Genomic DNA, 13,742 nt, shown 5'->3' with positions numbered 1-13,742 from the left:
CCCCCCCCCCCCGCTTTTTTTAAAAAATAGATTTATTTATTTATTTTTGGCTGCATTGGCTCTTCCTTGCCATGCGCGTGCTTTCTCTAGTTGCGGTGAGCGGGGGCTACTCTTTGTTACGGTGCGCGGGCTTCTTATTGTGGTGGCTTCTCTTTATTGCTGAGCACGGGGTCTAGATGTGTGGGCTTCAGTAGTTGTGGTTCACGGGCTCTAGAGCGCAGGCTCAGTAGTTGTGGTGCATGGTCTTAGTTGCTCCGTGGCATGTGGGATCTTCCCAGACCAGGGCTCAAACCCGTGTCCCCTACACTGGCAGTCAGATTCTTAACCACTGCGCCACCAGGGAAGCCCCCCCCTTTTTTTTCAGATGTAAATGTACTTTTTATTAAATCAGAAAAAGATACAGTATACATGGTATCAGTCAATCATATGGCTACTTTGGATTACATTTTAATACGCTCATCGTCCTATGTACTCCTCTGTACAAGTATTAAAAAAAACTCAGGTATTTGAATAATCTTCTGTAAATTTTTATTATTAACTGGGGTTATAGTGAGGGTATACATGTATTAGATGTATTAGAATGTATTAGATGTATTAGAATGTATTAGAAATTGAATGCCTGTCCTCGTGTTACCAGGTACATGTATTTACTGCTGTTATTTTTCTAGCTGAGGAGCTAAGCTATGCAAAGAAGAAGTGATATTATATTCTGAAAACATATTTATCAGAAGAAAACAGGATATAATGTGCTAAAAAACAGAACCCCTTTGAACGTCAAAGTCTCATTAAACCCAAAAGAGGAACAAACCTAGGGGTGTGAGGAGATCATTATTCTTGGAGAACAGAAACCTCTCTGAGCTTATAATATCCATTGAACAACAACAACACTTACACAATCAGTAAGATCTAAACTCTGACACAGATCTGACTGAAAACTAACTTTTAAAATATTTTTATTTAGAATGTAAGACAAAATAGAGATTTGGAGGTTAGAGCCTTGTTTGAAATTAGCTGAGTTCGAAATGAGTCTGGCTGACCCAGGAAGGATGCTGCTGTTCTGACACTCAGTCCAATAGTTCCTCTGAACGTAAGAAATGAAGGAAAATCTACTACTCGAGATCAGTAACAATTATCCTTCAAGTCTCAACTGAAATGCCATTTCTTCAGGGAGATCTTTCCTGATCAACTTACATTATTAACCCATTTGAATGTCCTTTTATATTGTTCTCAAGTGCACAGAATGGAGTTAATCTTCCCCAGTGACTTCACAGCACCTTGTAATCACTGATCAGAATAAGGACGCTCTCCTCTCTTCCCTTGTCTCCATTCTCACTCCCTCCCTTCCATTCTAATGTGTCTGGTATGTCTTTAAGTATGAGGATGGCTTTTAGGAAGATGTAGCATTGTTTTCCTGTGTGTATTTAAAAAATATATTTTTAATGGAGTGTAATTGCTTTACAATATTGTGATAGTTTCTGCTGTACAACGAAATGAGTCAGCTACATGTATACATATATCCCCTTCCTCTTAGACCTCCCTCCCGCCCCCGATCCCACCCATCTAGGTCATCACAGAGCACCGAGCTGAGCTTCTTGTGCGTTATAGCATGTTCCCACTAGCTATCTATTTTACACATGGTTGTGTATATATGTTATTCCTAATCTCCCAATTCGTCCCACCCTCTCCTTCACCCCCGTTTCCACATGTCTGTTCTCTACATCTGTGTCTCTACTCCTGCCCTGCAAATAGGTTCATCTGTACCATTTTTCTAGATTCCACGTACATGTGTTAATATATGATATTTATTTTTCTCTTTCTAGCTTACTTTGCTCTGTATGACAAACTCTAGGTCCATCTACATCTCTGCAAATGATCCAATTTCGTTCCTTTTCATGGCTGAGTAATATTCCATTGTATATACGTACCACATCGTCTTTATCCATTCAACTGTCGATGGACACTTAGGTTGTTTCCATGTCCTGGCTATTGTAAGTAGTGCTGCAATGAACATTGGGGTACATGTGTCCTTTTGAATTATGGTTTTCTCAGGGTATATGCCCAGTAGTGGGATTGCTGGGTCGTATGGTAGTTCTATTTTTAGTTTTTTAAGGAACCTCCATCCTGTTCTCCATAGAGGCTGTATCAACTTACATTCCCACCAACAGTGCAAGGAGGTTCCTTTTCTCCACACCCTCTTCAGCATTTACTGTTTGTAGATTTTTTGATGGTGGCCATTCTGACAGGTGTGAGATGATACCTCATTGTACTTTTGATTTGCATTTCTCCAATAATTAGTGATATTGAGCAGCCTTTCATGTGCCTCTTGGCCATCTGTATGTCTACTTTGGTGAAATGTCTACTTTGGTGCAATGTCTACTTTGGTGAAATGTCTATTTAGGTCTTCTGCCCATTTTTGATTGGGTTGTTTGTTTTTTTGATATTGAGCTGCATGAGCTGTTTGTGTATTTTGGAGATTAATCCTTTGTCTGTTGCTTTGTTTGCAAATATTTTCTCCCATTCTGAAGATTGTCTTTTCGTCTTGTTTATGGTTTCCTTTGCTCTGCAAAAGCTTTTAAGTTTTATTAGGTCCCATTTGTTTTTATTTTCCTTACTCTAGGAGGTGGGGTCAAAAAAGATCTTGCTCTGGTTTATGTCAAAGAGTGTTTTTCCAATGTTTTCCTCTAAGAGTTTTCTAGAGTCCAGTCATACATTTAGGTCTTTAATCCATTTGGAGTGTATTTTTGGGTATGGTGTTAGGGAGTGTTCTAATTTCATTCTTTTACATGTAGCTGTCCTGTTTTCCCAGCACCACTTATTGAAGAGATTGTCTTTTCTCCACTGTATGTTCTTACCTCCTTTGTCATAGCTTAGGTGACCATAGATGCGTGGGTTTATCTCTGGGCTTTCTATCCTGTTCCGTTTCTGTTTTTGTGCCAATACCATACTGTCTTAATTAATGTAGCTTTGTAGTATAGTTTGAAGTTGGAGAGCCTGATTCCTCCAGCTCCGTTTTTCTTTCTCAAGATTGCTTTGGCTATTCAGGGTCTTTTGTTTTCCATACAAATTGTAAAATCTTTTGTTCTAATTCTGTGAAAAATGCCATTGGTAATTTGATAGGGATTGCATTGAATCTGTAGATCGCTTTGGGTAGTATGGTCATTTTCACAGTATTGATTCTTCCCATCCAAGAGCATGGTATATCTCTCCATCTGTTTGTGTCATCTTTGATTTCTTTCATCAGTGTTTTATAGTATTCTGAGTACAGGTCTCTTGCCTCCTTAGGTAGTTCTATCCCTATGTATTTTATTCTTTGTATTGAGATGGTAAATGAGATTGTTTCCTTAATTTCTCTTTCTGATTTTTCATTGTTAGTGAATAGGAATGCAAGAGATTTCTGTGCATTAATTTTGTATCCTGCAACTTTACCAAATTCATTGATTAGCCCTAGTAGTTTTCTGGTGGCAACTTTAGGATTTTCTGTGTATAGTATCATGTCACCGGCAAACAGTGACAGTTTTACTTCTTCTTTTCCATTTGGTATTCCTTTTATTTCTTTTTCTTCTCTGACTGCCATGGCTAGGACTTCCAAAAGTATGTTGAATAATAGTGGTGAGAGTGGACATCCTTGTCTGGTTTCTGATCTTAGTGGAAAGGCTTTCAGTTTTTCACTATTGAGAATGATGTTGGCTGTGGGTTTGTCATATATGGCCTTTATTATTCAGTGAGCCAAAAAGTGCCTTTGGTTTTTTAAGTAAAAATAAAAGGCACATTTTTCATTTTCACCAAGAACTTTATTGAACAACTTATTCACCATTTTTTTTACACTACCTTCTGCCAGTTTTCAGGCAACTTCATAATTCCATCTTCCCAAAACTTTTTATATTTTTGAGCAAAGAGCTGTTCCGGGTGCCTTGTACAGTCTTCCAGGGAATTGAATTTTTTTCCATTAAGAGAATATTGTAAAAACCGAAATACATGGAAATCTGAAGGTGCAACGTCTGGTCAATACAGCAGATGAATCAGAACTTCCCAGTGAAGCTGTAACAGTTTCTGCCTGGTCATCAAAGAAACATGAGGTCCTGCATTATCCTGATGGAAGATTATGCGTTTTCTGTTGATAATTCTGTAAGCTTTTCATCAAGTGCTTCTTTCAGTTGGTCTGATTGGGCGCAGTACTTGTTGGAATTAATTGTTTGGTTTTCTGCAAGGAGCTCATAATAGAGGACTCCCTTCCAATCCCACCATATACACAGCATCACCTTCTTTGGATGAAGACCGGCCTTTGGTGTGGTTGCTGGAGTTTCATTTCACTTGCCCCACGATCTCTTCCTTTTCACATTATTGTATAGTAACCACTTTTCTTTGCCAATCACAATTTGTTTTAAAAACGGAACTTTTCATTATGTTTCAGTGGAGAATCACATGCGGAAATATGGTCAAGAATGTTTTTTCCACTTAACTTACATAGAACCCAAACATCAAAGCCCTTAACATAACCAAGCTGGTGCAAATGATTTTCAATGCTTGATTTGGATATTTTGAGTATGTCAGCTGTCTCCTGCGTGGTATAACACTGACTGTTCTCAATTACTGTTTTAATTTGATTGCTATCAACTTCAACTGGTCTACCTGACAGTGGACCATTGTCCAGCGAGAAATCTCCAGTACAAAACTTCGTGAACCACTTTTGACACGTTTGATCTTTGACACGTTTTGACCTTCTCCATACATTGCACAAATCTTTTTGTGCGTTTCAGTTGCGTTTTTACCTTTCTTGAAATAGTAAAGCCTAATATGTTGAAAATGTTGCTTTTTTCTTCCATCTTCAATATTAAAATGGCTACACAGATATTCATCAATTTTGATAATTTTTAAAAAATGTATGCCGATATGACAGCTGTCATATACAATCTAACGAAATTGTTTTGAATGAATTTAAAGACAACTAAGTTCTACTAGAGCCATGTTACAGAAAAAACCACACAAACCTTTTGGCCCACCCAGTATGTTGAGGTAGGTTCCCTCTATGCCCATTTTCTGGAGAGTTTTTTTAATCATAAATGTGTGTTGGATTTTGTCAAAAGATTTTTCTGCATCTATTGAGATGATCATATGGTTTATTTATTTATTTGTTTGTTTGTTTTTGGCTGCATTGGGTCTTTGTTGCTGCGTGCAGGCTTTCTCTAGTTGTGGTGAGTGGGGGCTACTCTTCATTGGGGTGTGCGGGCTTCTCATTGTGTTGGCTTCTCTTGTTGCAAAGCATGGGCTCTAGGCACACAGGCTTCAGTAGTTGTGGCACGCAGGCTCAGTAGTTGTGGATCACGGGCTTAGTTACTCTGTGGCATGTGGGATCTTCCTGGACCAGAGCTCGAACCAATGTCCCCTGCATTGGCAGGTGGATTCTTAACCACTGAGCCACCAGGGAAGCCTGATAATATGGTTTTTATTCCTTAATTTGTTAATATGGTGTATCACATTTATTGATTTGCATATATTGAAGAATCCTTGCATTCCTGGGACAAATCTCACTTGATTATGGTGTATGATCCTTTTAATGTGTTGTTGGATTCTGTTCGCTAGTATTTTGTTGAGGATTTTTGTGACTATGTTCATCAGAGATATTGGTCTGTAATTTTCTTTTTGTGTATGTGATATCTTTGTCCGGTTTTGGTATCAGCGTGAGGGTGGCCTCATAGAACAAATATAGGAGTGTTCCTCCCTCTGAAATCTTTTGGAAGAGTTTGAGAAGTATAGGTGTCAGCTCTTCTCTAAATGTTTGATAGAATTCGCCTGTGAAGCCAACTCGTCCTGGACTTTTGTTTGTTGGAAGACTTTTAATCACAGTTTTAATTTCATTACTTGTGATAGGTTTGTTTATATTTTCTAATTCTTCCTGGTTCAGTCTTAGAAAATTGTATCTTTCTAAGAATTTGTCCATTTCTTCCAGGTTGTCCATTTTATTGGCATAGAGTTGTTTGTAGTAGTCTCTTATAATCCTTTGTATTTCTGTGGTGTCAGTTGTAATTCTTTTTCATTTCTCATTTTATTGATTTGCATCCTCTCCTTTTTTTTTTCTTGATGAGTCTGGCTAAAGGTGTATCAATTTTGTTTATCTTCTCAAAGAACCAACTTTTAGTTTTATTGACATTACTATTGTTTTCTTCGTTTCTATTTCATTTATTTCTGCTCTGATCTTTATGATTTCTTTCCTTCTACTGACGTTGGGTTTTCTTTGTTCTTCTGTCTCTAGTTGCTTTAGGTGTAAGGTTAGATTTTTCATTTGAGGTTTTTCTTCTTTCTTGAGGTGAGATTGAATTGCTATAAACTATCCTCTTAGGAAGTCTTTTGCTGTGTCCCATAGGTTTTGGGTCGTCGTGTTTTCGTTGTCATTTATTTCTATGTATTTTTAAATTTTCTCTGTGATTTCTGTAGTGATCTCTTGGTTATTTAGTAGTGCACTATTTAGTCTCCATGTATTTGTGTTTTTTAGGTTTTTTTTTTTTTTCCTGTAATTGATTTCTAATCTCATAGTGTTGTGGTCGGAAAAGATGCTTGATACGATTTCAATTTTCTTAAATTTTTGAGGCTTGACTTGTGACCCAAGATGTCATCTATCCTGGAGAATGTTCCATGTGAACCTGAGAAGAAAGTGTATTCTGCCACTTTAGGTGGAATGTCCTATAAGTATCAATCAAATCTATCTGGTCTATTGTGTCATTTAAAGCTTGTGTTTCCTTATTCATTTTCTGTCTGGATGATCTGTCCATTGGTTTAAGTGGGGTGTAACGTCCCCCACTATGACTGTGTTACTGTTGACTTCCTCTTTTATGGCTGTTAGCATTTGCCTTATGTATTGAGGTGCTCCTATGTTGGGAGGATATTTAAATCATATGTATTTTATTTAAATCATAAATATTTATAATTGTTATATCTTCTTCTTGGATTGATCTCTTGGTCATAATGTAGTGTCCTTCATTATCTCTTGTAACAGTCTTTATTTTAAAGTCTATTTTATCTGATATGAGTACTGCTACTCCAGCTTTCTTTTGATTTCCATTTGCATGGGATATCCTTTTCCATCCCCTCACTTTCAGTATGTATGTGTCCCGAGATCTGAAGTGGGTCTCTTGTAGACAGCACATATATGGGTATTGTTTTAGTATCCATTCAGTCAGTCTGAGTCTTTTGGTTAGGGCATTTAATCCATTTACATTCAAGGTAATTATCAATATGTATGTTCCTACTGCAATTTTCTTAATTGTCTTGGGTTTGTTTTTGTGGGTCTTTTTCTTCTTTTGTGCTTCCCACTTAGAGAAGTTCCTTTAGCATTTGTTGTAAAGCTGGTTTGGTGGTGCTGAATTCTGTTAGCTTTTGCTTGTCTGAAAAGCTTTTGACTTCTCCTTCGAATCTGAATGAGATCCTTGCTGGGTAGAGTGATCTTTGTTGTTTTTCTCTTTCATCACATTAAATATATCCGGCCACTCCATTCTGGCCTGCAGACTTTCTGATGAAAAATCAGCTGATAACCTTTTGGTGATTCCCTTGTATGTCATTTTTTGTTTTCCCTTGCTGCTTTAAAAATTTTTCTTTTTATTTAATTTTTGTTAGTTTGATTAATATGTGTCTTGGTGTGTTTCTCCTAGGGTTTATCCTGTATGGGACTCTCTGTGTTTTCTCGACTTGGGTGGCTATTTCCTTTCCCATGTTAGGGAAGTTTTTGACTATAATCTCTTCAAATATTTTCTCAGACCCTTTCTTTTTCTCTTCTTCTGAGACTTTTATAATTCGAATGTTGGTGTATTTAATGTTGTCTCAGAGGTCTCTGAGACTGTTTTCAATTCTCTTCATTCTTTTTCCTTTATTATGCTCCTTGGCAGTTATTTCCACCATTCTATCTTCAAGCTCATGTATTTGTTCTTCTGCCTCAGTTTTTGTGTTATTGATTCCTTCTATTGTATTTTTCATTTCAGTTACTGTGTTGTTCATCTTTGTTTATTCTTTAGTTCTTCTGGGTCTTTGTTAAACATTTTTTGTATTTTCTCGATCCGTGCCTGAATTCTACTTCCAAGATTCGGAATCATCTTTACTATCATTACTCTGAATTCTTTTTCAGGTAGGTTGCCTATTTCCTCTTCATTTAGTTGGTCTTGTAGGTTTTTATCTTGCTCCTTCATCTGTAACATATTTTTTTATTGTCTCATTTTTTTTTTTTTTTGGATGGGTGAGACTGTGTTCCTGTCTTATTGGTGGTTTGGCCTGAGGCTTCCAGCCCTGGAGTTTGTAGGCTGTTGGGTAGAGCTGGGTCTTGGTGCTGAGATGAGGACCTCTGGGAGACCTCACTCTGATCAATATTCCCTGGGGTCTGAGGCTGTCTGTTCATCCAGCAATTTGGACTCAGTGCTCCCACCATAGGAGCTGACCCCTGACCCCTGGCCTGGGAACCAAGATTCTGCAAGCTGCACAGGGTGGCAAAAAAGTAAAAAAGGGCAGAAAGTAACAAAGAGTAAAAAATAATATAAGATTAGAAAACTAACAGATATGTTAGAAAAAATAAAATATAAATGAAACAACAACCAGAAAGTAAAGCAGAATCACAGTAGCAAAAATATAGGAAAAAAAGGCTGGAAAAGGTCTTGGCGATGTTGGGTGGGGCTTAGGCATGGGCATCGTTTAGGCGGGGGTGGGGCTTTATGCTTAAGCCCTTGGGGTGGGGGGTGGGAATTAGGCTCAGCGCCGTTGGAGGGGCCCTGATGGGCCTCTGGCCTCAGAGTGGGGATGATCAGGCCTGAGACCTTAGCAGGCTCCCCGTTCACATTTACTCTTCTTCCCCCACCCCCTCTCTCCCACACCCTTAGGACCCACGTGGCAGGAGGGGTCCCCGGATGGTGGAAGACTCAGGGCCTGAGTGGGCAGGGGAAATGCTATCCACGTTTCCCCAAGTCCTCTGAAACTCCAAGGGTCCCTCCAGGCACGGAAACCCCTCCCCTCCCCCAGCCACCACTCAGGGGCACTGGTTCCCTCCAACCTCCACTTCTCTTTCCCCCTCGCTCCCATCCATGTCGTCTCCAGTCACTTGGGGGTTCCTCCTATCCCCTTGGGTGTCAAGGTCCCCCACCAGCCTCTGGTAGGTGCCCTAGTTGTGGGGAGACACGAACTCCACCTCCTCCTAGTCCGCCATCTTGACTCCGCTCCCTCCTCTGTGTATTTTTAAATTTTAATAAATGTCATTGTGCGATGAATCACATTCTGTTTCTTTTCTTACCTAACACAGTGCTTTTGAGCTCTACCTCGGTGTTGGTGTTTGTGAATCCAAACCTGTCTTTATGGATAGGGAAGCAGGTCAGGGAGGGGAAGTGTCTGTTTCTATGTAAAATAACTAGGTATAGAACTAGAACTTAAGTGAATTGAGACCAATCCGGGTCCATTTACCAGTTTGTCTCTTAAAATTGTCCAGATCTTCAAATCTAAGACAACTATCACCACCTTAGTTTGTTTGGGTTGCTATGACAAATGTCACAGATTGCGTTGCTTATAAACAACAGAAATTTATTTCTCAAAGTTCTGGAGGCTGGGAAGTCCGAGATCAAGGATGCAGCATGGTTGTGTTCTGGGAAAGGCTGTCTTTCTGGTTCAGAGCTGGTACCTTCTCTCTGTGTCATCACATGGTGGAAGGCGCTAGGGAGCTCTCTGGAACTTCTTTTCTAGGGACACTAATCCCTTTCATCAGGAATCCATGCCCCTGACCTAAGTACCTCCCCCAACACTGCTGTAATACCATTACCCTTGGGGGTTGGGGTTTCAACATGTGAATGGAGGGAACACAAACATCCAGACCACAATACACAATCATACTTTTTCTTACCTATGAAGACTGATTAAATACCTTTGGGAAATTAAATTGTTTTGGAGAACATGCCAATTAGAAAAGAGTTACATTGTACGAAAGTTAGTATAGATTTCAAACTAATCATTTTTGGCTGTGTTGGGGGTCTTCGTTGCTGCACACGGGCTTTTTCTAGTTGTAGCACGCGGGCTTCTCATTGTGGTGGCTTCTCCTGTTGCGGAGCACGGGCTCTAGGCGTGCGGGCTTCAGTAGTTGTAGCACATGGGCTCAGTAGTTATGGCTCGTGGGCTCTAGAGTGCAGGCTCAGTAGTTGTGGCGCACGGGCTTAGCTGCTCCGTGGCATGTGGGATCTTCCTGGAACAGGGCTCAAACCCATGTCCCCTGCATTGGCAGAGAGATTCTTAACCACTATGCCACCAGGGAAGTCCCTAAAATTTATTTTTTATTGAAGTATGGTTGAATCACAATGTTGTGTTCATTACTGCTGTACAGCAAAGTGACTCAGTTATACATTCTTTTTCATATTCTTTTCCATTATGGTTTATCACAGGATATTGAAGGATTTGGATTTTTTAATTCATTCTTCAGTGGAAGTGTTTAATATAAAAGCCTCCAGAAAAGGTTTAAGTTACCCCTATATTCACCATGTTATTACAGCCACTAGAACTGTGCATACAGGGCCAATGATGATGATGATGATGATAAAAGGCATCTTTGTCATGAGTTAATACTATTTTACCCAACGTAGATATAGGTAATGAGGTCATTACCTTACTAGAGCCAACAGAGGGGATGAGGTCTCTGAGTAATCGTGCAAAGGAAAATGTCCAGAAGAAAATTCATTAAAAAAAATTTTTTTTTTTGGCTGCGCCACCTGGAATCTTAGTTCCCCAATTAGGGATCGAAACTGTGCCTCCTGCAGTGGAAGCACAGAGTCTTAACCACTGGACCACCAGGGAAGTCCCCAGAAGAAAATTCTTGAGAAAACCCATAGTGAGTGGAAAGTAGAAGGGGAGTTTATTTTACACCTACTATGAACCTACTCTGCATTTCTTTACCCCACTTCCATCCTCCTTTCACTTTACTCCAGAAGGAATATATAGAATTAACCTACTAATGGCAAGAATACTATTGAACTATTCCATACAGGGCTGGGAATTCTTGGGCTTCTGAAAGCTTGGCTTGAAGAAACTTAGCACAGTGTCTGGCAAAATGCAAACAGTCTATAAATATTGGTCAAAGGAATGAATATTTGTTGAATGAAAGTTTGTGTCTCTGGACACATTCTGACTTGCTTCTTTGGGTTACAGGTCTCCTGTTTGGCTGGCCTGGTAGGCTGGACCTCAGGCTTCTTTCAAAGAAGAATGGATGTCTCTTTGCTAAGAGGAACCAGGGTGGGGCTCAGGGGAGCAGAGGCTACTTTGGCCGATTTACTGAGGTCAAAGGCCTCTTCTCCAATCAGTGTGGTCTGGCATAATAAACCAGGTATGGGTTTCCTAATTGGGGCTGGTTCATAGTCTTTTCTTTGGTTTTCTAGAAGATTTTGTGATTCAGGCAAAGGCTGACTGTTACTTCACCAATGGGACAGAAAATGTGCAGTTTGTGGTCAGATTCATCTTTAACCTGGAGGAGTATGCACGTTTTGACAGCAACTTGGGGATGTTTGTGGCCTTGACGGAGCTGGGCCAGCCTGACGCTGAGCTGTGGAACAATCGGCCCGATATACTGGCAAGGAGTAGAGCCTCTGTGGATGCGCTCTGCAGACACAACTACAAGCTGGGTGCACCCTTCACTGTGGGGAGAAAAGGTGAGGTATAAGGTGGGGACTGCAGGGATTCAGGAATCTCCCCCGTGTGAGCCTGGCCGTGGCTCTTCTTCCTTGTACTGGGCAGTTTCCTGCTTCAGGATAGATGCGTCAGGAGCAGGGGAGTCTGTATATGTTCTGTCCTCAATTGTGACTCACTCACTATCCTCAGGGGTCAGTTCACGGTGGTCTTAGGTCCCAGACCCCCAGTTCTCAGGGACTTTAAGGGCTAGTGTCTTCCCAAATACAAGGGGCAATTGTGGGCATGTGATAAAGCCTAAATCCTCCTTGTGTTTGAGTCTTTGGGGGTGAGATTGTTCTCACATTTCCAGTTTCTACTTGGGTGATTTGGGAGAGATCTGGGGCTGAGATAACCTTTAATAAAACTCCTGTGTTCGCTTTGTGGATTTCCTTCACCATGTCTCATTTCTTCTCTCCCCCCCTAGTGCAACCAGAGGTGACAGTGTATCCAGAGAGGATCCCAGCCTTGCAGCACCACAATCTGCTGCTTTGCTCTGTGACAGGTTTCTATCCAGGGGACATCAAGATCACGTGGTTCCGGAATGGGCAGGAACAGAGAGAGGGGGTCATGTCCACTGGCCTCATTAGGAATGGAGACTGGACCTTTCAGACAATGGTGATGCTGGCAATGACTCCTGAACTTGGAGAGGTCTACACCTGCCTTGTTGATCATCCCAGCCTGCTGAGCCCTGTTTCTGTGGAGTGGAGTGAGAATCAGCTTATACTTTCTGGACGAAACTCGGCTCAATCTGACTCAAGACCTGTGTTACCTCTGTGTTCATCTTGGCTACAACACTAGTTCTTCTTCCCTCTGATCTGAGGGAGTCATAGAAATTGGGGTCTTTGGGTTGGGGTGGGAGAAAACATGGCAGATAGCTGTCCTTGGATCTTCCAAGAAATATGGAGGTGTAATCACCTTGTCACTTACTTCCAACTTTGGGAACTACTGTCCTCTAATGCTTTGGTCTTGGCATTTAGGGGGACATTATTATTGGCTATAAGAATCATTAACAGAAGCTCCATGAGTACAAACCTTGGCTTCAAAGATGTAGTCCTTCCCTAGATAGCATTGGATTGGTGTCCAGCACAGGTTCTGGGATTTCAGGAAGGTACACCAAATATTGGGAGCTTTTGGCTTACTTTAATACATGTTTTCCATAGGAGCTCAGTCTGAATATTCTTGGAGAAAGATGAGTGGAATTGCAGCCTTCCTGGTTGGGCTAGTGTTCCTTCTGGTGGGGATCGTCATCCACACCAGGGCTCGGAAAGGTAATGAGCTCTGAGGAGTACCCCTGCCACCTGCCCCCTGGCTTTCCCCACTTCCCACTTTTCCTAACATCTAAGATGCAAGGCAGGGAGGGCTGATCATACCTCTCAGGGATCACTGGGATAGTTTTTCCTGAAGCCAGAAACATTCTGGGGGGTAATCGGAGATGGAGTTCTGATACTCTGGGCCATCCCCCATCGCTCAGGATAATCACAACATTTGGTTCTAACTGGGGCATCCTATTTCTTCCTTTTTTATTGTAGGATGTGTGGAGACTGTTGTCTGGTGCTGAGGTAATGTCTCCTTCCTTAGCTTTGGGTGCCAGATCATTCACCCATCCTTTGGTGGAGGGAGGGTCACGGGGATAAGATGTAAGTGACTCTGGCTGGGTGCACTGTCTGTTGAGTCCCTGTGCTGGAGGGTGGGGGACTCACGGGACTTTATCACTGTCCCTGCAGGTCCCAAGAGCAGTTCTTTGTCCACAGCCACATTAAGGTCATAATAGAAGCTTCTCCCCCTGGAGCCTGAAGAGGGATTGAGTGGTCCTGGATTAAGTGAAGGACATTCATGAGGTCAATGTTCTGGATGACTCGTTTCCATGAGACCTTGGAGGAGTCCTGAACTGATTCTAGAGTCGTGTGTTCTGAGATCACGCATCTCTCATCTTTGTGCCCTTCTTCCTCCTCCTTGTCTATACTAGTCCCCATTTCCAAGGACAGTGTTCAGAAATTCCCCTAAGACCTAGCTCCTTCCAATCCCAAACTTTTTACTTTTCTGTGGTCCAGCCCTAACCCTCTAAGTTGTGA

At 41.2% G+C, this 13,742-nt stretch overlaps 1 protein-coding gene across 3 annotated transcripts in view; it reads left to right on the top strand.

The window, feature by feature from the left end:
* LOC103083691 (HLA class II histocompatibility antigen, DO beta chain-like) overlaps positions 1-13,742 on the top strand; it is a 14,707-nt gene extending 965 nt beyond the window's left edge. The window contains exons 2-6 of one of the 3 annotated variants that reach the window (XM_007460803.1): positions 11,382-11,651; positions 12,095-12,376; positions 12,831-12,938; positions 13,200-13,229; positions 13,395-13,742. In XM_007460803.1, coding sequence (XP_007460865.1) covers positions 11,382-11,651; positions 12,095-12,376; positions 12,831-12,938; positions 13,200-13,228 — 689 coding nt within the window. In that variant the 3' untranslated portion in view covers position 13,229; positions 13,395-13,742. The remainder of the gene's footprint in view (positions 1-11,381; positions 11,652-12,094; positions 12,377-12,830; positions 12,939-13,199; positions 13,230-13,394) is intronic. The other 2 variants (XM_007460804.1, XM_007460805.1) reach the window with 2 other exon arrangements.

Source organism: Lipotes vexillifer, unplaced genomic scaffold (genome assembly GCF_000442215.2).
Source record: "Lipotes vexillifer unplaced genomic scaffold, Lipotes_vexillifer_v1.1 scaffold921, whole genome shotgun sequence".
In the NCBI taxonomy this organism is placed as follows: Eukaryota; Metazoa; Chordata; class Mammalia; order Artiodactyla; family Lipotidae; genus Lipotes; species Lipotes vexillifer.
Note: the sequence above shows the minus strand (reverse complement) of the source record. Positions and strands in the feature narration are given on the sequence as shown.